Below are 26,331 nucleotides of genomic sequence, written 5' to 3'. Positions count from 1 at the left end.
GCGGATAAGCGTGGTGTAAGCAATCTCTTTAGTAGAATTGTTGCATCTTCTAAGTGTTCTGCCAATGAATCGCAGTCTTTGGTTTGCTCTGCCCACAACATTATCTATGTGATTGTTCCAGTTTAGGTTATTTGTAGTTGTAGTCCTTAAGTATTCAGTTGAATTTACAGCCTTCAGATTTGTGTGAGTTATCGCGTAATTTAGTGGATTTTTTTTCGTCGTAACTGCCGTCTGCTTCACATCTGCTGTGCACCGAGCTACGTTAATTTAAGTATTAACTATATTTTTCTTACTTTTTTACTTCTTCCGTGTCTTTTTGCTTTTAGGAAGCTTTAATTTTCGACTACTAGTAACAGCGTTCCATAGATTTCGTGTTTGTTTTGAATAGTCAGAGAAAGTCCCTTTAGTCAACCTTAGCGCCAGTAGTGCTAGTGTTTGTTCTGAATACAGTCCAGAGGTAGGTACTGCTTATTTTCATTGTTTTCAACAATAAGTGTCTAGTAACCACAGTTTAGTCAGCTATCAGCAGCCTTTAGTGAATTAGCAGCAAAGGGAACTTCACAGCAAACATTAACATAGCCAAAGCCTTGCAGACAAACAAAAATTACGCGAAGCGAAATGTAGTGTGAGGAAGGCTATGCGAGAGGCGTTCAATGAATTCGAAAGTAAAGTTCTATGTACTGACTCAGCAGAAAATCCTAAGAAATTTTGGTCTTACGTCAAAGCAGTAGGTGGATCAAAACAAAATGTCCAGACACTCTGTGACCAAAATGGTACTGAAACAGAGGATGACAGACTAAAGGCCGAAATACTAAATGTCTTTTTCCAAAGCTGTTTCACAGAGGAAGACTGCACTGTAGTTCCTTCTCTATCTTGTCGCACAGATGACAAAATGGTGGTAAATATCGAAATAGATGACAGAGGGATAGAAAAACAATTAAAATCGCTCAAAAGAGGAAAGGCCGCTGGACCTGATGGGATACCAGTTCGAATTCACACAGAGTACGCGAAGTAACTTGCCCCCCCTCTTGCAGCGGTGTATCGTAGAAGAGCGTAGCGTTCCAAAAGATTGGAAAAGGGCACAGGTCATCCCCGTTTTCAAGAAGGGACGTCGAACAGATGTGCAGAACTATAGACCTATATGTCTAACGTCGATCAGTTGTAGAATTTTGGAACACGTATTGTGTTCGAGTATAATGACTTTTCTGGAGACTAGAAATCTACTCTGTAGGAATCAGCATGGGTTTCGCAAAAGACGATCGTGTGAAACCCAGCTCGCGCTGTTCGTCCACGAGACTCAGAGGGCCATAGACACGGGTTCACAGGTAGATGCCGTGTTTCTTGACTTCCGCAAGGCGTTTGATACAGTTCCCCACAGTCGTTTAACGAACAAAGTAAGAGCATAAGGACTATCAGACCAATTGTGTGATTGGATTGAAGAGTTCCTCGATAACAGAACGCAGCATGTCATTCTCAATGGAGAGAAGTCTTCCGAAGTAAGAGTGATTTCAGGTGTGCCGCAGGGGAGTGTCGTATTACCGTTGCTATTCACAATATACATAAATGATCTTGTAGATAACATCGGAAGTTCATTGAGGCTTTTTGCGGATGATGCTGTAGTATATCGAGTGGTTGAAACAATCGAAAATTGTACTGAAATGCAGGAGGATCTGCAACGAACTGACGCATGGTGCAGGGAATGGCAATTGAATCTCAATGTAGACAAGTGTAATGGGCTGGGAATACATAGAAAGAAAGATCCTTTTATCATTTAGCAACAATACAGCAAGTCAACAACTGGAAGCAGTTAATTCCATAAGTTATCTGGGAGTACGCATTAGGAGTGATTTAAAATGGAATGACCATATAAAACTAATCGTCGGTAAAGCAGATGCCAAACTGAGATTCATTGAAAAAATCCTAAGGAAATGCAATCCGAAAACAAAGGAAGTAGGTTACAGTACACTGGTTCGCCCACTGCTTTAATACTGCTCACCGGTGTGGGATCCGTACCAGATAGGGTTGATAGAAGAGATAGAGAAGATCCAACGGAGAGCAGCGCGCTTCGTTACAGGATCATTTAGTAATCGCGAAAGCGTTACGGAGATGATAGGTAAACTCCAGTGAAAGACTCTGCAGGAGAGACGCTCAGTACCTAGGTACGGGCTTTTGTTGAAGTTTCGAGAACATACCTTCACTGAGGAGTCAAGCAGTATATTGCTCCCTCCTACGTATATCTCGCGAAGAGACCATGAGGATAAAATCAGAGAGATTAGAGCCCACACAGAGGCATACCGACAATCTTTCTTTCCACGAACAATACATGACTGGAATAGAAGGGAGAACCGATAGAGGTACTCAAAGTACCCTCCGCCACACACCGTCAGGTGGCTTGCGCAGTATGGATGTAGATGTAGATGCAGGTGTAGTGCTCATGTGAATAGTTTCACACTTTTCTTTATTCAGGGTCAATGGCCACTATTCACCCCATACAGATATCTAAATCAGTTTGCAATTCATTTTGGCCATCTGATGACTTTACAAGACGGCAAATGATAGCATCATCTGTAAACAATCTAAGACGGCTACTAACATTGTCTGCTATACCGTTAATATAGTTCAGGAACAATAGAGGGCCTACAACACTTCCTTGGGGAACGCCGGATATTACTTCTGTTTTACTCGATGACTTTCCGTCTATTACTACGAACTGTGACCTTTCTGACAAGAAATCACGAATCCAGTCGCACAACTGAGGTGATTTTCCATAGGCACACAGTTTGGTTAGAAGACGCTTGTGGGGAACGGTGTCGAAAGCATTCTGAAAATCTTAAAATATGGAGTCAATTTGACATCCGCTGTCGATAGCACTCATTACTCCATGAGTATAAAGAGCTAGTCGTGTTCCTCAGCCGGCCGAAGTGGCCGAGCGGTTCTAGGCGCTTCAGTCTGGAACTGAGCGACCGCTACGGTCGCAGTTTCGAATCCTGCCTCGGGCATGGATGTATGTGATGTCCTTAGGTTAGTTGGGTTTAAGTAGTTCTAAGTTCTAGGGGACTGATGACCTCCGATGTTAAGTCCCATAGTGCTCAGAGCCATTTTTTTGTGTTCCTCAAGAACGATATTCTCTGAATCCGTGCTGTGTGTCAGTAAATCGTTTTCTTCGATGTAATCCTTAACGTTCGAACACAGTATATGTTCCAAAACCCTACTGCAAATCAACGTTAGTGATATGGGCCTGTAATTCAGCGGATCACTCCTATCTCCCTTTTTGAGTACTGGTGTGACTTGAGCAATTTTCCAGTCTTTGGGTGCGGATTTTTCTGTGAGCGAGCGGTTGAGTATAATTGCTAAATATGGAGTTATTGTATCACCACACTCTGAAAAGAACCTGACTGGTATACAATCTGGACCGGAGGCCTTGTCTTTATTAAGTGATTTAAGCTGCTTTGCTTCGCCGAGGATATCTACTTCTATTTTTCTCATCAGGCAGTTGTTCTTGATTGGAATTCAGGAATATTTACTTCGTCTTCTTTGGTGAAGGAGTTTCGGAAAAGAGTGTTTAATAACTCTGCTTTTGTGGTACTGTCATCAGTGACTTCACCGTTGTTATCGCGTAGTGAAGCTATTGATTGCGTCTTGCCACTGGTGTGCTTTAATTATGACCAGAATCTCTTTCGGTTTCCTGCCAGATTCCGAGACAGAGTTTCGTTGTAGAAATTATTATAATCACCTCACATTGCAGTACGCGCTATATTTCGAACTTCTGCAATACTTTGCCAATCTTGGGGATTTTGCGTTCTTTTAAGTTTGGCATGCTTTTTTCGCTGCTTCTGCAAGTACCATCAGTTATTAATTTATGTCGTTAGCAACTTCCGGATACTCTCGCTCAAGCAGAGATTCATTGTGGAGTCTGAAGAATTGTCAATAAATGGTTCTTGTTCCTTAGTGGGGAGTGTTAATGGAAGTTCTGTAATTAAAGGATCTTTGGTCTCGTTGTGTTGATGAACTTCAAGCGTTGATATAAAGCACCGAAGCTGAAACCGTTATAGGTACGGAAAGCTGGCTGAAGCCAGAGATAAATTCTGCCGAAATTTTTACAAAGGCACAGACGGTGTTTAGAAAGGGTAGATTGCATGCAACCGGTGGTGGCGTGTTTGTCGCTGTTAGTAGTAGTTTATCCTGTAGTGAAATAGAAGTGGATAGTTCCTGTGAATTATTATGGGTGGAGGTTATACTCACAACCGAGCTAGGTTAATAATTGGCTCCTTCTATCGATCTCCCGACTCAGCAGCATTCGTGGCAGAACAACTGAGACAAAATCTGGAAAACATTTCACATAAATTTCCTCAGTATGTTATGTCTTAAGTGGAGATTTCAATTTACCAGATATATACTGGGACATTCAGATGTTCAGGACGGGTGTTAGGGACAGAGCCTCGAGTGACATTATACTGAGTGCACTATCCGAAAATTACCTCGAGCAATTAAACAGAGAACCGACTCGTGGAGATAACATCTTGGACCTACTGATAACAAACAGAGCCGAATTTTTCGACTCTGTAAGTGCAGAACAGGGAATCAGTCATCATAAGGCCGTTGCAGCATCCCTGAATATGGAAGTAAATAGGAATATAAAAAAAGGGAGAAAGGTTTATCTGTTTAGCAAGAGTAATAGGAGGCAGATTTCAGACTACCTAACAGATCAATACGAAAATTTCTGTTCCGTCACTGACAATGTTGAGTGTTAACGGAAAAAGTTCAAAGCAATCGTAAGATAGTAGGGTCCGAGAGTGGAGCAGACCCCAAGTAGCCATATACCCATGTTGCCAGCAAGGCACTGTGCAAGCTGGTGTTGGCTCCATAATGGTATGATCTGTGTTTATATGGAGTGGACTGGGTCCTCTGGTACAAGTGAACCGATCATTGACTGGAAACAGTTATGTTCGATTACTGAGAGACCATTTGCAGCCGTTCAGGGAATTCATGAACAAAGATGAAACTTCTATGGATGTAATGCGCAATGTCGCCAAGCCACAATTATTCGCGATTGGTTTGAAAAAAATTATGGACATGTCGAGGGAATGATTTGGCCACACAGATCGGCCTACATGAATCCTATCCAACATTTATGAGACATAATGGAGAGGTCAGTTGGTGCACAAACTCCTCCATCGGCAACACTTTCGCAATTTTGGACGTCTGTAGAGGCAGCATAGTTCATTATTTCTGCAGGGGACTTCCGACGGCTTGTTGATTCCATGCCACGATGAGTTGCAGCACAACGTTGAGAAATTGGAAATTTGTGGCAATGTCCTGTGGACGAAACTGCTGAGGTCATCGCTCCCTAAGCTTACACACTACTTAATCCAACTTACGCTAAGGGCAACAGACACACCCATGCCCGAGGGAGGACTCGAACCTTCGACGGGGGAAGCCGCGAGGACAGTGACAAAACGCCCCTGACCTTGCAGCTAACCCGCGAAGCAGCTAGGCAAGAGGAGATCCGACACAATATTAGGAGGTATGCGACGACTATTGTCACCTCAGTGAATACCAAAACTCTAAACATTAAAACAATAAACCTTAAGTACTGTCAAGTTTGTTCGCATCCTCCGCAGCAAGCATATAAATACTTGTTTTGTAAATAAAACTGCCTTTTTGCTGCTGGTTACTTTATTTATCCCATACGCGTTTAGCCTTCTCCTGTTCTAAGGCATAATCAGTGGGATCTATAACGATACAGTTTTGTTAGTTATAGATTATCAAACAGTTCACTTCGTGATTTTTTGTAAAAAAAGTAATTACTTACGATTTGCTAAAAAATATTGTGATCCTAGTTGTATTTTGAGTGCTGAATTGAAAACTGTTATTGGTTTTTTTCTGTCAGGGATAGTTTATGAGTAATCGCAATTTTATTTCTCTTTTCAGTTTCTGATATAGTGCAGCAAACGTGAGGTGAAATTCGACAAACAAATGCACATCTTTATGATGTTATAAGTTCATCACATTAATGGAGAGTGGGATCTAACATATAACACAGTAACCTTTGTGTATACACTTTGAAGCATTTATTCGACATGAGAAATTACAGAAAATCGTCAAACAATGAGCCACTGCTTTGTAATGCACATTACTTTTTTCTCTTGTATTGTGAATCTTTCTTCTCTCGAATGATATTCCAGCAATAATCTGCTAACATAGAAGGTACCCACTTCCCTTCATAGCGCCTTTCTATGGTAGAAATGTCTTTATGGAATCTTTCCCCATGTTCATTCGATACGTCACTACAACTCCCTGTGAAGTAGTCCAGATGAGAGTCCATCATATGTACCTTCAAAGACATATTGCACCCCAAATCCTGATATGCTTTGATCATATCCTTTACCATTGCTTTGTAGTTAGTAGCTCTTCTTCTTCCGAGGAAGTTTTCCGACACCATCTTGAAACAGTCCCATGCGGTTTTTTCTTTTATCAGTTAAACATGCTTCAAAATTTGCATCTTTCTGCAGCTCCCTGATTTCTGGGCCCACAAATACACCTTCCTTTATTTTTGCAGCTGAAAGACGGGGGAATTTGGTAGCTAGATATGCAAACCCACAGCATGTTGGATCCATGGACGTCACGAATTGTTTCATCAGGCCAAGTTTGATGTGAAGCGGTGGAAGTAGTATATATTCAGGAGCTACCAGACTTTCATGTTGTACATTCTTTTCGCCAACTTTGCATCTTCGCCTAGGCCATTTCTTTTTCACGTAGTGAGAATTTCGGTCTCTACTATCCCACTCGCAAAGAAAACAGGCATACTTTGTGTAGCCTTGTTGCGTTCCCAGTGCCACAGCAATTACCTTGAAATCTGCACATATTTTCCATTTGTGTTCATTGTAATTTAATGAATTTAGCATCCTTTGTACGAATTCGTAATTCGCTTTTGTCAAACTAGCGTAAGCTACTGGAACAGAGGGTATTTTATTTCCGTTATGGACCAAAACACCCTTCAGACTTGTTCTCGATGCATCTACGAAAAGTCTCCACTCCTGTGAAATATAAGTGAATTTCAGCACTTTCATCAGGCCAGCAACGTCATTGCAAAATTTCAGTGCTTCGTCAGTTGAAAAATAAGAAATAAAGGCATGTTCTCTGTGCCTGAACACACTGATTTTAGTACTTTGGTGCAGTAGATTATACTGTTGTAATCTTGAACCAAGCAGCTGTGCCTTTTGTTTACTTAGTCCTAGATCACGTACTAAATCATTTAAATCTGCCTGTGTTAACAAATGTGGCGATGACTCACTTGTGCAGTGATATAAAGAATCATCATCTGTGATTTCTTCAGTACTGCTTATTTCACTGTCACTCGGAATTTGACCTCGAGCTCTTGAAGGTACTGGAAGGTTGTCGGAATGCTGCACTGGCATTCAACCGTGCTCGGAAATATGACAGACAGTTACTTGTCAGCCAAAACACCCACTCGTTAAGACTGACACAAATTGCGGCTAACACCACTGTTGTAAACTCGATGCACCTGCCCCTAGGAGGCGTGAAGCTTTACTGCCGAGGCAGCGACCGGCTGTCGCCGTTCGAGTTGATGAGATGTTTCCGGTGGTCTCAGTGACGTAGGTGTGGCGGGGGATAACCTAATGATGTCTGATTCTTCCCACCTGCTGTTGCACAAGAAATTATCACGTGCTGTGACTACTGGATGCGGCAACATACCCGTATTTCTCTATAACGTCTCTGTGTATGCCACGAATTGTGAATATACATATACATACATATTACATAAAAAGTATCCCTGACAATGATATTTTGTTTACATATTTGAATTTCCCACGGTAAAATGGTCTAGAAGCACATACTTTAATATCAGAAATAGAACCCATGTCGAACAGTGTTAATCTGTAACTAACAAAACTGTATCGTTACAGATCCCACTGATTATGCCCTAGAACAGGAGGAGGCGAAACGCGTATGGAATAAATAAAGTAACTAGCAGCAGGAAAAGGCAGTTTTATTTACAAAACAGGTACTTAAGTACTACTGTGCGGCTGGTCCCGGCGGAGGTTCGAGTCCTCACTCGGGTATGGGTGTGTGTGTTTGTCCTTAGGATAAAATAGGTTAAGTAGTGTGTAAGCTTAGGGACTGATGACCTTAGCAGTTAATTCCCATAAGATTTCACACACATTTGAACATTTGCACTTAAGCACTGTGTTTAAAGACTTGTAATTCGAAAATTGCTGTATAATGTTATTTTTGCGGGTTGTTCATCACGTAATATCCACTGTTGGGGCACCCACGACAGGTTCAGCCTAGTGGTCTGTAGACACTAGATACACTGAAGAGCCAAAACATTCTGACGACTGTCCACTGCGACGTTGGATATCGTCTGATGGCGTGACGCGATGGCAAAACTATGCAACCGGAGCAGACACGGACGGGGGATCACACTAGCGAAGATATCGGCTGCAAACGGGCAAATTCATTGAGATAAGCGATTTTGTCAAAGGAGAGGTTATTATTACGCAGTGCCTGTGAACGAGTATCTCGAAAACGGCGAAGCTGGTCGAATCTTCACGTGCTATCGTCGCGAGCATCTACGGAAAAAGGTAGAAAGACAGAGAAACTATCACTAGGCGCTAAATGGTTGGTGGTCCACGATTCTTCACAGAGGGCTGGGTTCGGAGGCTTGTATGCTATGTAAAGTAGAATACATGGTGATCTGTGGCATCTCTGCCAAAAGAGCACAATGCCAGTGCACGCGCAAGTGTTTCGGAGCACACCGTTCATCGTACATTTTTGAACATGCAGTTTGACAGCAGACCACTGCTAATTGACCCAATGACATCGTCAGTTACGGTTGCAGTGGGCACGCGACATCAGTATTCGACCTTTGCTCAATGGAAAAGTCTCGGCTCTTCGGGTGAATCACATTTTTGCTACACTATGTCGATGGTCGTCTCCACAAACGCCGTAGTCGAGATGAACGGTGGCTCTTAACGTACAGCGCACCGCGGACGCAGGATGGTGGGAGCAGTATTACGCTACGGGAGACATTCTCCTGCGCTTGCATGGGACCTGTGGTAGTAGTCGAAGACACGCTGACAGCTGTCAACCACCTGCATCCCTTCATGCTTGATGTCTTCCCCAAAGGCCGCATCATCTTTCAGTAGTATAATGGTCCGTGCCTCGGAGCCAGAACCGTGCTACAGTGGTTTGAGGAGCATTATAGTGAGCTCACGTTGATGTCTCGGGGGCCAACTTCACCTGTGGAACCCATCTGGGTCGGTGTCGGGCGTCATCACCGCGTACGCAAATCCGCTGCCCGTTATTTACGCGAATTACATGACCTGTGCGCGGTCATCTAATGCCACATACTGCGGCGGCGCGGTTCTTTCCGTCCCTTTACGACGAACCTGCACCTACCTGTGAACATTGTCTCAGCAGATCATCAGTAGGAAAGCCGAGTGAAACCTACTGTACTTCGACGTGAACCAGGCTGCAATTTAAGTCACTAATCTACGTTTTGGGAGAAACACGAAATGAAAGTTTGGAAATTTTGTCCTCAATTAATATATTCTGAAACTTAGGTGAACAAGTTCCACTGCCAAGCCCGTGCTAGTCTTAACACAGTCACTCACAATCCCTTTCACTCACGTTAGCAAGTTTATGGTATTGCATTTCCCGAAAACGTAATAGCTACAAAAATACTAATTTTTTTTATTGATAATGCTGGCCAAATATTAAGTCTGTCGGTACCAAATGCAGTCACAGTCTTTAGCCACCGACCTGCTCAATACGCCACGCGGAATATATGTCTTATCTCGTCACAAAATTCACTTAAATATTTCGAAATTTCTACACACACATCGGAATAATTATGCCGTCACTTTCCAATACTTTTGATGTATGAAACACAGCTAGATCCGGCAACTTATCATTTCCATCGGAACTACTACTGCACACGTCCGATCTCTTTCATGGCTAGCCTTCGACCCCTCCTTAGAATACTCTAAGTCTTCTCTACCAGCGGAGAAAGGCGCGCGAATAATATTGCTTTACCGTTGGTCAGTTTACTCAACAGCCAATATCAAATAACACTCTCCCGCGTCAGTCCGCGCTTTTCATCCATAACCAATCGCAAAATAGTAAACCTCACGACTGCACTTTTTACCGACGTTATTATCTAATATGCTGAAGTTTTGCTTATGCATAAAGTTATTTAATGTTGTTATTTATACCTGAATTATCTTTCCCTTTACCATAAACTTACTTTACAAATCTATTCTACAAAAATCCCCTTTGTCCATATCAATACTTCTTCGAAATGTTCCCACACTATATCCTACTACATAACTCGTTAAACAATTATCTCCATATTAACCTTAAACCACACTCACGTATCGTTCATACTGTAAAACACATTTACAACATTTTACATACATAAAAAGAGATATAATACAATACTAGAACACTTTATGAAAAACATTCAATTACTTTAGTGCACTCTAGTGGGCACAATCGAAACTAAAATCACAGTCCCCCTATCCAATATTGTCCTCTATCGGCTGATACATAAACTACGTGCTCGTCCAGTCTCGCGTCACCATCTGTCACTATCCGGCTCTGAGACACATCTCCCACTTAACCGCCTCCAAGGCAGGATCGTTACACCTTAATACCTCCACAAACCAATAAATTGTCTGATCCCTGGTACGCAGACTCAGTGATGTATTTCGTTCCAAAGACGGACAAACGAGCTATTAACGAGGTGGTCATCATGTTTTGTCTCATCAGTGTGGTTTCCCCTGGCGGGGCCCGCACCACAGGTTCAGCCCAGTGACCTGTAGACCCTAAACACAGCCCCGGTGCTTGTGTGATTCGCTGATAAAGACGCGGGCCTGGTGCTCGCCTGCTGTTTCCACAGATGTCGTTCTGGGACAACGACGTGGACACGCTGGTGGGCGTGACGCCGGTGGTGCAGGACAGGCGGCTGCGCTCTCCCGCCGTGCTGCCTGCCTCGCCGCGGGAGCTGTGCGCGCCCAGGAGCGCCTACCGAGGGCGGCCCATGATGGTCGGCGTCACCAAGCACGACGGGCACTTCTTCGTGGGCCGTACGTCTACCTCTGCTTCACTGCTGCCGCTTGTAACTTTTCTGCTTAAAAAAAGAAAAAGAAAAAAAAAGATGTTTATATGTATGTGGACTGTGAGTGGGTGTACACAAAATTAATTACTTAAAAATGTATGATAATTAATTGAAACCCTCAGCTACCGATAGGTGTTGTTGATATACCTCGGTGGGGACAGTTGAAAATGTCTGCCCCGACCGGGACTCGAACCCAGGATCTCCTGCTTACATGGCAGACACACTAGCCATCTGACCCAGGTGTGGCCGAGCGGTTCTAGGCGCTTCAGTCTGGAACAGCGCGACCGCTACGGTCGCAGGTTCGAATCCTGCCTCGGACATGGATGTGTGTGATTTCCTTAGGTTAGTTAGGTTTAAGTAGTTCTCAGTTCTAGGGGACTGATGACCTCAGATGTTAAGTCGCATAGTGCTCAGAGCCATTTGAACCATTTTGAACCAACAACACCTGTCGGTAGCTGAGGGTTTCAATTAATTATCATTTATTCTAGAGAAGCTGCACGGTCATCAAGGGTATCTGTTCTTTCGAGAACAGTTACTATCTTCATATATACTTAAAAATGTGTTTACTTATGCCCGTATTGCGAAATCGAGTGAACAGTGGTGTGTTGCCTGACGTCACAGCGGACACTTGTGTAAAATGTTACAATAGGAATTTTCTGTGACTTATCCAAAGCGTTTGATTGTGTGAACCACGACACAACGTTACAGAAATTACAATTCTATGGTATATATGGAACAGTATATGAGTGGTTTAAGTCATACCTACACAACAACAAACAAAAAGTTTCTTTATATGGTTTAAGTGATTTAAGGAAGTTTCCCACTTCATCTAACTGGGGTGAAATTATATTAGGTGTTCCACAGGGTTCGATCATGGGTCCCCTGCTGCTCTTAATATATGCGAGTGACCTCCCTTCTCATCTGAAACAAGAAGCTAAACTGACACTGTTTGCTGATGATACAAGCATCATTATTAATCCAGTAAAATAAACCCTAATAGAAAATGACACAAATAATGTTATTGATTCGTTTTCTGCGAATGGGCTTGCTCTGAACTTTGAAAAAACACAGTTCATCCAATTTTCTACTGCAAGGAGTACAGTTCCTTCAATAAATATAACACGTTAACACATGTCAGTAGACAGGGTAGAGGATATTAAGTTTTTGGGGATTCATATAGATAAGAATCGTAATTGGAAAATTCATATTTTTGATCTCCTAAAGCTAGTAGGTTCAGCAACTCTTGCAATCAGAATAGAATAATTTGTGGGACTCATAGTTGCACATCTTGTAGGCATCTCTTCAAAAGGTTAGGAATCCTTACAACAGCCTCACAGTACATTTACTCAGTAATGAAATTTGTTTTCACCAACATGGACTAGTTTAAAAACAACAGTGACATTCATGATTATAATACCAGAAGAAAGAAAGACTTACACTATCCTCTACTAAACCTGTATTTGGCACAGAAAGGAGTAAAATATGCTGCCGTAAAACATTTCGATAAATTACCAGATGATAGACATTAGTAACAGTTTTAAAAAGAAATTGAAATCTTGTCTCCTTGAAAACTTCTTCTATACCACAGATCAATTCTTGAATAAATCTATAGGTATAATATATGCATTTTGTGCCATTTCAGGGAATGGGGTAGGTAATAAAAATTTTAGGCTTAAAAAAATAAAAAATAAAAAAAAGAACCTTCATTCATGTGTCCATTTCTTATGCACTTGACACGTTTCACATCATAACGGTTACCGTAAAACTGATCAATGAAACACGTAACTAATTAACTAACTCAACGTAATGCTAGGAGAATGTCCCGTTACAACTTGTCAAGATCGTGAATATGAAGTCTCCCTACACCACAACACCTGCACCACAAAAACTGTCAGGTTCGACAGGGTTCCTGGGTTCATTACCTGTGTTCACCTCTCGCCAGCTGAGGGTACGTATTGCACCCAGGAACAATATCGAAGGTGATCATTTCGGTGTTCCACGTGTTATGGCGTGGGAAGGCAAAGTGTTGCATGGACGGACCTACCACCAAATCTCTGAATTCGATACACTCGCCGGTCAATGTTACTGTGTACCCCTTTCCCGTGTGCGTCTTTTAAGGGGTGCATTTTGTCCGGCCCCCATTTGCTGAGTGGTCAGCGCTGTGGAATGCCACACCAAGGGACCCGGGTTCGATTCCCGGCTGGGGAAGGAGTTTTTCTCCGCTCAGGGACTGGGTGTTGTATTGTTCTCATCATCATTTCATCGCCATCTCCGACGCGCGAGTCGCCTAGTGTGGCGTCAAATGCAATAAGTACTTGCCCTCGGCGGGCGAACTTCCCCGAATGGGGGACTCCTGGCCCACAATGCCGTACGCTCATTTCCATTTCAGGGGTGCATTTAGCCCTGATTTCATTTTTTTATGACAATATGAGACATCGAACAGCGCATATCAAGGAGATCTTGGAACGAGGGGATACGTTCCATCAGTTGTCAACCGCGCTGGGGCTGTGGAACGCCCTACCGCAAGAACTCCTAACCGACTCTGTGGCCAGCATGCGAGCACATTTCAGAGCATGCCCGCTCTGATCACACATCGCATTAACAACCATGTTCCGCCTTTTGTAATGTGCAGGGATCATCATAAATCGCAATGACTTCAGTGTAATTATTGTCTTTGAATCACAGTGTCGTTTCTGTACGTCTCATTTCGTATTTCTTTCTGTTACCTTCTGTACTACACTATAGCACTTGTTTCTAAGTACGGGGCAAGTTTCGTCGATCTGTGTTACGTGGCAGTGACACAGAATGCGAAACTTACTTTATTTGTATTTGTATTTGTACACTCCTGGAAATTGAAATAAGAACACCGTGAATTCATTGTCCCAGGAAGGGGAAACTTTATTGACACATTCCTGGGGTCAGATACAGCACATGATCACACTGACAGAACCACAGGCACATAGACACAGGCAACAGAGCATGCACAATGTCGGCACTAGTACAGTGTATATCCACCTTTCGCAGCAATGCAGGCTGCTCTTCTCCCATGGAGACGATCGTAGAGATGCTGGATGTAGTCCTGTGGAACGGCTTGCCATGCCATTTCCACCTGGCGCCTCAGTTGCACCAGCGTTCGTGCTGGACGTGCAGACCGCGTGAGACGGCGCTTCATCCAGTCCCAAACATGCTCAATGGGGGACAGATCCGGAGATCTTGCTGGCCAGGGTAGTTGACTTACACTTTCTAGAGCACGTTGGGTGGCACGGGATACATGCGGACGTGCATTGTCCTGTTGGAACAGCAAGTTCCCTTGCCGGTCTAGGAATGGTAGAACGATGGGTCCGATGACGGTTTGGATGTACCGTGCACTATTCAGTGTCCCCTCGACGATCACCAGTGGTGTACGGCCAGTGTAGGAGATCGCTCCCCACACCATGATGCCGGGTGTTGGCCCTGTGTGCCTCGGTCGTATGCAGTCCTGATTGTGGCGCTCACCTGCACGGCGCCAAACACGCATACGACCATCATTGGCACCAAGGCAGAAGCGACTCTCATCGCTGAAGACGACACGTCTCCATTCGTCCCTCCATTCACGCCTGTCGCGACACCACTGGAGGCGGGCTGCACGATGTTGGGGCGTGAGCGGAAGACGGCCTAACGGTGTGCGGGACCGTAGCCCAGCTTCATGGAGACGGTTGCGAATGGTCCTCGCCGATACCCCAGGAGCAACAGTGTCCCTAATTTGCTGGGAAGTGGCGGTGCGGTCCCCTACGGCACTGCGTAGGATCCTACGGTCTTGGTGTGCATCCGTGCGTCGCTGCGGTCCGGTCCCAGGTCGACGGGCACGTGCACCTTCCGCCGACCACTGGCGACAACATCGATGTACTGTGGAGACCTCACGCCCCACGTGTTGAGCAATTCGGCGGTACGTCCACCCGGCCTCCCGCATGCCCACTATACGCCCTCGCTCAAAGTCCGTCAACTGCACATACGGTTCACGTCCACGCTGTCGCGGCATGCTACCAGCGTTAAAGACTGCGATGGAGCTCCGTATGCCACGGCAAACTGGCTGACACTGACGGCGGCGGTGCACAAATGCTGCGCAGCTAGCGCCATTCGACGGCCAACACCGCGGTTCCTGGTGTGTCCGCTGTGCCGTGCGTGTGATCATTGCTTGTACAGCCCTCTCGCAGTGTCCGGAGCAAGTATAGTGGGTCTGACACACCGGTGTCAATGTGTTCTTTTTTCCATTTCCAGGAGTGTATTTGATGAGGGGGTTGTTTTGGGGGAGGAGACCAAACAGTGAGGCCATCGGTCTCATCGGATTAGGGAAGGATGGGGAAGGAAGACGGTAGTGCCCTATCAAACGAACTATCCCGGCATTTGCCTGAAGCGATTTAGGAAAATCGCGGAAAACCTAAACCAATATGGCCGGACGCGTGACTGAACCGAATGCGAGTCCAGCGTGCTAACCACTGCGCCACCTCGCTCAGTGTATTTGATGAGAACAGTTCAGATCGTGTACGTTGCTGATCTACTTGGCATATGCATTACAAATTTTTATGTGCTATTAAGTTAAAACTACATCTGATTTCTAATTACACTTCTTATCTCTAACGCGTCCTGGTATTAGCAGACTCAGATGAGCAAGCCCAGAGCAATCACTGCTTCCCTGAGGTACCTTACATTAATAGGAGCTGTGCCAGAATTTTTCTGGAGCAAATTGACAACAAAATATCTAACAACAGTGTGAATCCAATTTAACAGAAAATAACGTACTTGTACCAGTCTGTTAATGAGATAATTTGTCTCTTATGTGAAGTATAGAACCTCTAGAAGACATGCCTCAACGAAAGATACACTTTATACTGTAAAGGAAATGGGAAGAATGCGAATTTCATGGAAAACGAAGAAAAATAATTAATCTGAGTTTTTCGTCTACAGGAAGCCCATAGACAATAGAACAGTCGTTCACTACACATGGATCTCGTCATAAATAATCTACCTTTACACTCCTACTTGACAGATTAAACAGAATGCCCCTGAAAGCTTACCTTAGCCTCAAGAGCAGACAACATGTGCAAGTCCAAGGGCTAACAATAGAATCGCAGACAAATTTAGCAATGCAGGAACAAACCACTCTCACTAGGTGGGACAAACATGTCAAACATGTAAGTTTTTCATAAGCAGGTACACAGGTGACACGAGAGCACTAAGGAGTGACATTCATATTCCAGTTTCACAGAATATGTAATGAACCAGACCCACCATCGAAACACAATTAAAACATATATACAGGTTGTTCCAGAAAAAAAAAGAAAAAAAAAAGGAGAAGAAACAGTGGATAGTGGAAATGATTAGCCGAAAATTGGTATATATAAAAGGCATCAGTCGAATTCCAAAAGTAATAAATGATGACACAGTTCACAGTAACAACACACCTGTTATAAAAGTGCTGACAAATCATCTTCTCTTTACAGTCGCCTAAGCATCCCTTTACAGTCAAAATTCACAGTTTCCCCGAATAATTAAAAAATAGACAGCAATAGCAATCTGCAATTAGACAAGGCGCTAATGTTAAAGGTGCCACACTGTATGCAGAAACACAGCATGTACGGTGATATGCAAAAAGGGTCAAAAGAGGAAAACGTTATTTCAACATATCATCATGCTTAGTTAACGAGTTTTTCATGATAATGGTGCACTGTTGATAGTAGAGATCCCTCCAAAATAAGTTTAGGTATAAAAAAACAGTTTTTGCGCCAAGGCGCGCCAAAAAACCTCGTATGGCTAAAATCTTTTTCTAAGCACCTGCGTGCATTCTGACAACATTACGAGTACAAAAAAGCAAAAACATGTACAATACTTCACACCATTGTCAATAAGGTCTCCACTCAGCTAAAAGCCTTTCTCCGGGAATTCACCAGGCCACACACACCCGACTGGGTGTGCCATTGACCAGTGATGAAATTATTGTATCACTAACCGAGGTTTCTCATTTGTTCTTGTCGTCAGTAGATTCAGCGAAGTACTGGTTAACTAAAGCGTTTGCTCGACCAGGTCTCGTAGCTATAGAAGCTCAAACAAGGTGGGCTCACTATACTATATTACTGCATACAGAGTGTAAAAGTCTCAACCTTGATTTATATATTTGAAAAACTGTAAGATTACTGTCATTAACTCTGGAGGGATTACAGAGTGTTCTTTGCTGATAAGACCCTGCCGAAACTTTCATCCATTAGAACGGTGGTCATCAAACTGCAGCCCGAATCAAGTATTGGTGAGGCTTGCGGTTATCAGTCGTATTTTATAGAGATTTGAATCTAGCAGCTAACAGCCAAATTCAAAAATGTCAACCAATGTTAAGATATTCTTAAGTGTGGTTTTCCTGCTCAGTAACAAATAAATACACCATAATATTTTAACACGTGCATAATTTTAATTGCCGTTCTTGAATTCGGCTGTTAGGAAAGTAAAGTTACCAGCTTACCTTAGAGACAAAGGGGTAAGTGGCGCAGCTACTGTGTAGTTAGAAGGTGTGAGCGGGCGAATGTTTTGCTGTTCGTCTTCCGGTGCTGACAACTCACGGGCGTGCGCGACTCGTACCATCCAAGAGCTGTGGTATAAATTTCAAACCGAAGAAAGATGGATACATGATTGCGCAGTATAGAGAGGGACATGTTCAAATTCGAGACATGTTTGTAGCAAGGATTATAAAATTAAATTAAGACTAGTGTTATACAACACGATGTGTAGAAGAAAAATGAAATTCATAACGTTTGCGATCGTGTTTCAGATTGCATAATGCATTTAAATAAATGCACAGTTACTGCTATTGATCAGTTACTCATCCGGTCACACTGACAACACAACAGCACTTCGTCAGGCAGCACAGTAGCAAAACGTGGAGTCGCTGAAGGTGGCACAACTGTGAAACAGAACAGTCGACACGAAGTGTTCCTGAAGATGCCGACTTTTAACGATCATTTCTTGGGGGCAGTCGGCCAACTTATCGCGCCATTGAGAATAACTAGTTTGTAGGCGGCTCGTAACATTGTTATTTATTTAGGTTAGCAGTTAGTAATAAGATCGGTGCACAAGTGTCCCGAGGTTGCATCCCACAATGGATCTACTTGTATTGGAATGTATTGTAATGGAACTACGAGGCTCGTGAGCAAAGAAGTTTGATGACTGCTGCACTGGATCTGTCTTCTGCTGTTTCATTGTTCACTTAGGGACTGTCTGTACACGAAACACCTAGTGCATATGTTATGTCCTCCATTTAGGTCACAAAAATCTTTTGTGAGAAATGCTGTTTTCTCCTCTGTGAAATACCGATACCAATCAGGATTTGAGACAAAAGTCTCTCATAGTCTAATAAGCATCACAAAGTAGACAACTTCACTTCTGTTTAGTGCAATACTTTCTTTTTGTACGAATGTAGTATCTGCACTGCATGATAAAAGCATTTTTTTCCCTTTCAGATGGCCTTCACGTATGGATGAACTCAAATGTGACGGAGAGAGAGCGGCTATACCGGATGCAGTCCTTCCTAATGGAGAGCCTGAGTAAGTCCACTACAAGTCACGGACAGAGAGACGAACGCGTTGCTAGCACGATGTGTAACGATGATATGCAGCACACTTTTCTGATGCAGAAACCGAGTACGACCCGGTGATCGCGGACGCCCTGTACGAGAAGTACTTGAATGGATATAACAGGACCGAGGACATATTCATCGCCCTGACGGACGTGAGTAAAGAGCTTGTCACTACTGTCGTGCTTCACATGCACTAAGAATGTACACCAGCACAGCAGGCGCAACTGTTTTTGCGGCTGTCCATAATGTCTATGCCTAATCGTAAATGGATATTTCGTCCAAATTCACAGCCATACCATTCAAAATTACAGACCTTTAAACAACCATCTATCCAGGCATCCATAAAGTAGTGTACTATTTTTTTTTTCTTTAGGGGGGAATAAGCAGCCCTGTCAATTGATATCGTCTAATGTGAATTAGACGTACAGGAGTTGGAAGAAAATATGGAAACACCGCGACATATGCATGCTTGGACATAAATGCAGATGCTAGACAAGCCTGCGGGTTGCGCTGTTTTATATTACAACGAACGGCACCTGTGAAATCTCCTCAACACGTTGCTAGTGTCAGTCGTAGTCAGACCAGTGTTCTGTGTCGTTGTGAGCGCGTTATGTCGGAGCTGAGCGTGGGCAGATTATTGGTGTCATATGGTGTGTGCTTCCGTAACCAAGGTAGACGAGGAGTTTGGTGTTTCGAGAGGCACCATATCGAAGATTTATACCGCATACAGGGAAAGCAGAAAAACATCATCCGGTAAGTCATGACTCAGACGAAAATGTGTGCTGAGTGATCGTGAGAGAAGGTCGTTGAAGAGGACTGCTACGAAAAATAAAAGAACGACAGCTACTGACGTCACTGTAAGTCTGTACGTCGCACTCGCGAACCTTGACAGCGTCAAAGCAACATGAAGGGAGCTCCGTAAGCAGGCAATTGGAGTACGATCTGTAATTCCAAAGGCAAATGCCTTTAATAGAAAAACGTGATGCCGAAGCCAGACAACCTGGACTATGGGGCAATGGAAGAAAGTCATTTGGTGGGATGAGTTTTGGTTAGTTGTTTGATTTGGGGGAGGGGACCAAAACAGCGAGGTCATCGGTCCCATCAGGCTAGGGAAGAAGAGTGAGGAAGGAAGTCGGCTGTGCCCTTTCAAAGGAACCATCCCGGCATTTGCCTGAAGCGATTTACGGAAATCACGGGAAACCTAAATCAGGATGGCCGGAGGCGAGTTTAAACCGTCGTCCTCCCGAATGCGAGTCCAGTGTGCTAGCCACTGCGCCTCCTCGCTCGGTGGATGAATCTTGTTTCACACTGTTTCCAACTCCTGGACCACTTTACGTCCCAGGAGTGAAACATGGCGTGTGTTGAATGATGATTTGGGCGCCAATATCGTGGTATTCCATGTGTGCCATGGTCACTCTGCAAGATCGCATTACTGTCAAGGTTTATGTGGCCATTATGGCTGATCAAGTCCATCCCACGCTACATTGTTTCTTCTTCAATGGTGATGCAGTGTTCAAGGCGACAGGGCTCCTGTTCACACAGCTCGCATCGTTGAGGACTGGTTTTATGTGCGCGAGGATGACCTGTAGGACTTCCCCTGGCCACCACAGTCACGAGATCTCAGTATTATTGAGCCTTTCTGGTGTGCTTTGGAGAGAAAGGTGCGTCATCGCTGTCCACTTCCAGCACCGTAACCTGAACTTGCCGCTGTTTTACAGGAAGAATGGTATACGATTCTCTTGAAAACCACACAGGACCTTTATTTATCCATTCATAGACGCGTGGTACCTGTTTTGTGTATCAACAGGCATCCCAAACCGTACTAGCCACTTAATGTGCAGTGTTTTTGGTGGTTCCATATTTTTGTCCGCCTCCTGTACATGTTTCAGCAAAATAACCTGTTTGGTAACTACTTTTTAAATTTTGAAGGCAGAATAGTCATAAATCTTGGGGAACACTAGTTATATTTTGCTGTGAGACCACGTATGAACTAGACGTCAGATTTACTCTGTATTGGAATATCAATTCGCCATAGTAATACCTCTGATTATCATTATTATTATTATATTACTCCCGTTTTAGAAACACTGTTGTTGTTGTGTTGGCAGAAGAGCCAACACCGTGTTACTAGAGGAGGCCGAAATGCACGCGTTTTAGCTCACGCAGGCTGGCGTGAGGAGGGAAGAACTATACTGACGTGAGGTCTGGAACATGACAAGGAATTGGAATTCAGAAAGCGGACGTAATTAGTTTCGTACTTAACTTAAATCCATTAATGATGAACGTCGTTCTTGACGGTACATGATTCACAATATTAACTGTTCAGAATACATTCTTGAAGAATATGGCGCCTTGCGAGATCGTAGCAAATGACGTAGCTGAAGGCTATGCTAAACTGTCGTCTCTGCAAATGAGAGCGTATGTAGTCAGTGAACCATCGCTAGCAAAGTCGGCTGTACAACTGGGGTGAGTGCTAGGGTCTCTAGACTAGACCTGCAGTGTGGCGGCGCTCGGTCTACAATCAGTGATAGTGGTGTCACGCGGGTCCGACGTATACTAACGGACCGCGGCCGATTTAAAGGCTATCACCTAGCAAGTAGGGTGTCTGGCGGTGACACCACAGGTCTTTGATGAAAAACAAACATCATTTCTTTCAAAAAAAAGAAGACATTTATTTTATTTCTTTGTAGGCCTGTAAACTGTTATGTGCAATTTTCCAACCTTAGTTTTTCTTTCCACAGTTTAGGAAACAAATTCTTTCACAACGTTCGTAACGTTATTTTTCGCAGCTCTGTCTTGGTAAACATCGATGAGTGGATGGCCGAATCTCGATTGTGTCGCTGTTGATCTGAATGAAGCAAGTTATAAGTCATTGAAAGATGCCTAATGACGCTTCTGAGGACACTGGGAGTACTGGAAATGTCAGGCTTAGGACGATGACGCAAATAATGTCTTCAAACAGTTTTTTAATCCGTCCGAGTTCAGCAATAATTTTTCTTTCAATTGATGACATGTTACACAATTGTAGATCGGTCGTAATGGTTTACAGCATTTCGAGCTGTGCGTGTTGTTAAGGCTAAAATCTGCCTTGTATGTTCCAAGCAGCTCTTCCAAATCTTAAATAGATGGAGGTTTTGTTTGGGAGGACGTAACAAGTATCTCTTAAAAGTTTTTTGAAGCCACTTCTTTCGCTGATGAATTACATTTCCTCAAGACTGTTCCAATGAATCTGGGACTGGCACCCGCTTTTGCAACTAGTTCTATGTTGCGACCCCACTGTAGGTTGCTCCGGACGTTTACTCCTTGATATTTTACGGTCGTTACGTTTCCAGTGATTTATAATCAACAGGGTAATCAACAGTAACGAATTGCTTCGCTTATTTACGCGCACATTTTTTTACGTTCAGGGTCAACTGACAGTCTCTGCAGCAACGCCGATCCCCTGCAGGTCTTCCTGTATTTGGCTGGTCTTCTAGCGTTGCAACATCATCATCATCGTCCGCGAACACCCTCAAAGACTCTTCGACATTACTCAGTTGATCAGCCGGCCGAAGTGGCCAAGCGGTTCTAGGCGCTACAGTCTGTAATCGCGCGACCGCTACGGTCGCAGGTTCGAATCCTGCCTCGGGCATGGATCTGTGTGATGTCCTTAGGTTAGTTAGGTTTAAGTAGTTCTAAGTTCTAGGGGGCTGATGACCGCAGAAGTTAAGTCCCATAGTGCTCAAAGCCATTTGAACCATCAGTTGATCATTTATATTTAAAAAGTAACGGTGATGTAGTACTCGCTTTGGACACTCCCCAAAATTACCCTTGCCACATATGACGATTTTTTTCTCATTAAGAACAACATGTTGAGGTCCACACTGCCGGTAAAAATGCAAAACTTTTAAGAACCAAGTCATTTTAGTGACGCGTGACGTGTCAGGTGTCATAACTTCCTTGCACGCCGTGTGGTTCTTTAGACGATACAGGAGCGAGGAACAGATGCTCTTTATGATATTTTTTTAGTCTACATACTATATCAAACAGTAAAAATAATACACACCTTTGTTGCTGTGGGCAACTGCCTTACCGCAGTGGATACACCGTTTCCCGTCAGATCACCGAAGTTAAGCACTGTCGGGCGTGGCGGGTGCTTGGATGGGTGACCCTCCGGGCTGCCATGTGCTGTTGCCATTTTTCGGGGTACACTCTGCCTCGTGATGTCAATTGAGGAGCTACTCGACCGAATAGTAGCGGTTCCGGTCAAAGAAAACCATCATAACGACTGACCACACGCTGTTCCTATCCGCATCCTCAGCTGAGGATTACACGGCGGTCGGATGGTCCCAATGGACCACTTGTGGTCTGAAGACGGAATGCTTTTTGTTGCTGTAGTTGCAGCGTCAGTTGCTAATAGTACGAGGGTCGGTCAAAAAGTAATGCCTCCCATTTTTTTTCTACTTAAAGAAATTAAGTTAAGTGAAAAATTTGAATTTGGCGCCATTCCTCAAACCTTCTTCTGCAATCCACTGCAGTAGTAACTTTCTGTGTCAACAGGTGGCAGCACAGCAGAAGTTTGTAAGATGGCCGACATCGATGTTCGTTTGAGACAGCGTTGTGTGATTGAATTCTTGAATGCAGAAGGTGAAACGCCCATACACATTCATGAAAGACTGAAGAAGGTGTATGGTGTTGTGACAGTGGATGTCAGCACTGTTAGACGATGGGTTCGTCGTTGTAAGGAAGCTGAAGGGCAAACACCGTTGACTGACGAAAAGCGGAGCGGCAGGCCGGTGAGTGCAGTGACTCCACACAACATTCAGCAAGTTGATGACATCATTCGTGGTGACCGTCGGGTGACTGCAGATGAAGTGTGTCGCATTATTTCTCTTAGTAAAGGCAGTGTGATCACGATTATTAAACAATTGGGGTACTCAAAAGTTTGTGCACGGTGGGTTCCAAGAATGTTAACCGATCAGAATAAAGAGGCAAGGAAAACAATAGCCTCCCAACACTTGCAGCGCTTCCGTTTGGAGGGAGATGAGTTTCTGAAAAAAATTGTGACCGGGGACGAAACATGGGTGCATTTTTTTGAACCCGAATCAAAGAGGCAGTCAATGGAGTGGCGTCACACAAGCTCGCCGAGGAAGAAAAAATTCAAAACTGTGCGATCGGCAGGGAAAGTTATGGCAACAGTTTTCTGGGATACAGAGGGTGTGATTCTGGTTGATTTTTTGGAGCAGGGATGCACAATAAATTCTGTTCAATACGTCACAACCCTCAAAAAACTTAAAGCACGTCTTCAGCGAGTTCGCCCAACAAAATCAATGGCAGATGTTCTTCTTTTGCATGACAATGCAAGACCACACACCAATCGTCACACCTCTGACGAGATTGTCAAAATTGGATGGGAAGTTTTGCCTCATCCCCCATACAGCCCTGACCTGGCACCATCAGACTTCCATCTGTTCGGGCCACTAAAAGAAGCTCATCGTGGGATTCATTTTGAAGATGAGGAGGCCGTCAAAACATCCGTGCGTCAATGGCTTAGGACGCAGAGCTGTGATTTTTACCGTGCTGGGATACATGCCCTTGTTCAAAGATGGACCAAAACTGTAGAGATGGGCGGAGATTACATTGAAAAATGACAAAATGATCCTCAATGTTGTGGTTTTCAACCTATGTAATTGCATTTAAATTTCCTGACAATTAAACGTAGAAAAAAAATAGGAGGCATTACTTTTTGACTGACCCTCGTAGCTTTGAATGTTGATGCATAGTAGTAGTAGTAGTTTTATTCATCTGTAGATCTCATTTTACAAGGATATAGGACATGTCAAAGGATTTACAACTTTAGACCAATATAAAATAAGCTAATTCCTATACACATGTATTTACAGAATTCTAGTTAGACATAATCATTAGATTTACTCCTGGTATACAATACTTCTTTTACAAATAACTTATTAAATAATATAATGCCACGCTGTACATTTATATCTGACTATCAGTCACTGCACGCGGTATACAGGCATTGTTTCATAACACTTCACTCACTACACACACACACTGGTGATCTCTGGGCCATTTCCTGTACCGCAACTTCCCATTTGCTATCCTGAAAAACTGAGTCAGCATCCCTCTATAATGAGTGAGATGTTGAGCTCAGAAAGAGGATGAGGTGTTAGTATTGTGCTATGCACATGGACACATAGCACAGATTCACAAATCAAAAAAAAAATGGTTCAAATGGCTCTGAGCACTATGGGACTTAACATCTTAGGTCATCAGTCCCTTAGAACGTAGAATTACTTAAACCTAACTAACCTAAGGACATCACACACATCCCTGCCCGAGGCAGGATTCGCACCTGCGACCGTAGCAGTCCCGCGGTTCCGGACTGAACCGACTAGAATCGGACGGCCACCGCGGCCGGCTGATTCACAAATCAGTAAAACTTCAACACAATCATTATTCAGTAGATCACAAGCCCTAGCCACTATGAAATCTGTAAATATTATTCAACTGGTAAACGCATAAAAGGCTCAGTGCATGAATCTTCGAACCTAAATTCACCTGCCGCTGGAGTTCCGGAGAGGTTATGTTTGCATCTCATCGGCAGCGGCGTAATTGTTCGTGTCAGCGCCCTCGTGCAGCGGTGGCGGCTGTTCGAATCGCGGCGGCGTAATTTGAAAGTGCGGCCGACCGGATAGCGGCAGATACCGCAGTAGGTACTTCATCATTGTGGGAGTATATGATAACGAACTCAGGCCAAATGAAATCACACATGTCACAGTTAAGAGGGCCCAAACAGTCGCATCAATACACTGTGTACCACTCTCTGGCGGCAGTGCTGACGTGTGTTCTACCACACAAATGATCGTAAATGTGCCGGATGGCATCTTGCAATAGACTGTCCGAAGCATCTTGCGACTTTTGCTATAATTTGGCAGTGGCTCTTTCAGGCCCTGGAGAACGAGAAGGTTCCCGCTTCACTGTGTCCCACACGTGTTCAATTAGCCAGAGATCTGGTGATCTTTCTGGCCAGGACGGTTGTCTTACATCATGGGGAGCATTTTGTGTCGCGGCAGCCGTGTGTGGATGTGCATTGTCCTGCTGAAAAAGCACATCATCTCTCTGTCGATGAAATGGCAGTAGCGCGGAGATAACAGCCGGTGCAATGTAGCGGGCACTCGTTACTTTACCCTGCAGAAGTACCAGATGTGACGGCGAGTTGTAAGTGATGCCACCTCCCTCCATACCATGAGGCCTGGGATGGGACCTGACCTGTGTATCGTGGGCGAATGCACTCTGACATAATCAGCTCACCAGCTTTACGCAATACACGTGGACGTCCGCCACGCGGAATTAGCCGAGCGGTCTGGGGCACTGCAGTCATGGACTGTGCGGTTGGTCCCAGCGGAGGTTCGAGTCCTCCCTCGGGCATGGGTGTGTGTGTTTGTCCTTAGGATAATTTATGTTAAGTAGTGTGTAAGCTTAGGGACTGATGACCTTAGCAGTTAAGTTCCATCAGATTTCACACGGTAGCAGTAGTAGCGTGAACGTCCATCACTCTCATGCAGACAGAACCCATTATCATCACGGA

The 26,331-nt window shown here is 44.1% G+C and overlaps 1 protein-coding gene and 1 pseudogene across 1 annotated transcript in view; both read left to right on the top strand.

The window, feature by feature from the left end:
• The window catches only part of LOC126194891 (cholinesterase 1-like), a 348,159-nt gene that overhangs the window by 291,808 nt on the left and 30,020 nt on the right, over nt 1–26,331 (top strand). The window contains exons 7-9 of the mRNA XM_049933240.1: nt 10,925–11,111; nt 18,628–18,711; nt 18,801–18,895. Of these exons, the coding sequence (XP_049789197.1) occupies nt 10,925–11,111; nt 18,628–18,711; nt 18,801–18,895 (366 nt within the window). The remainder of the gene's footprint in view (nt 1–10,924; nt 11,112–18,627; nt 18,712–18,800; nt 18,896–26,331) is intronic.
• LOC126195970 (5S ribosomal RNA) lies at nt 22,802–22,919 on the top strand (annotated as a pseudogene).

This window comes from Schistocerca nitens, chromosome 7 (assembly GCF_023898315.1).
Source record: "Schistocerca nitens isolate TAMUIC-IGC-003100 chromosome 7, iqSchNite1.1, whole genome shotgun sequence".
NCBI lineage: Eukaryota > Metazoa > Arthropoda > Insecta > Orthoptera > Acrididae > Schistocerca > Schistocerca nitens.
Note: the sequence above shows the minus strand (reverse complement) of the source record. Positions and strands in the feature narration are given on the sequence as shown.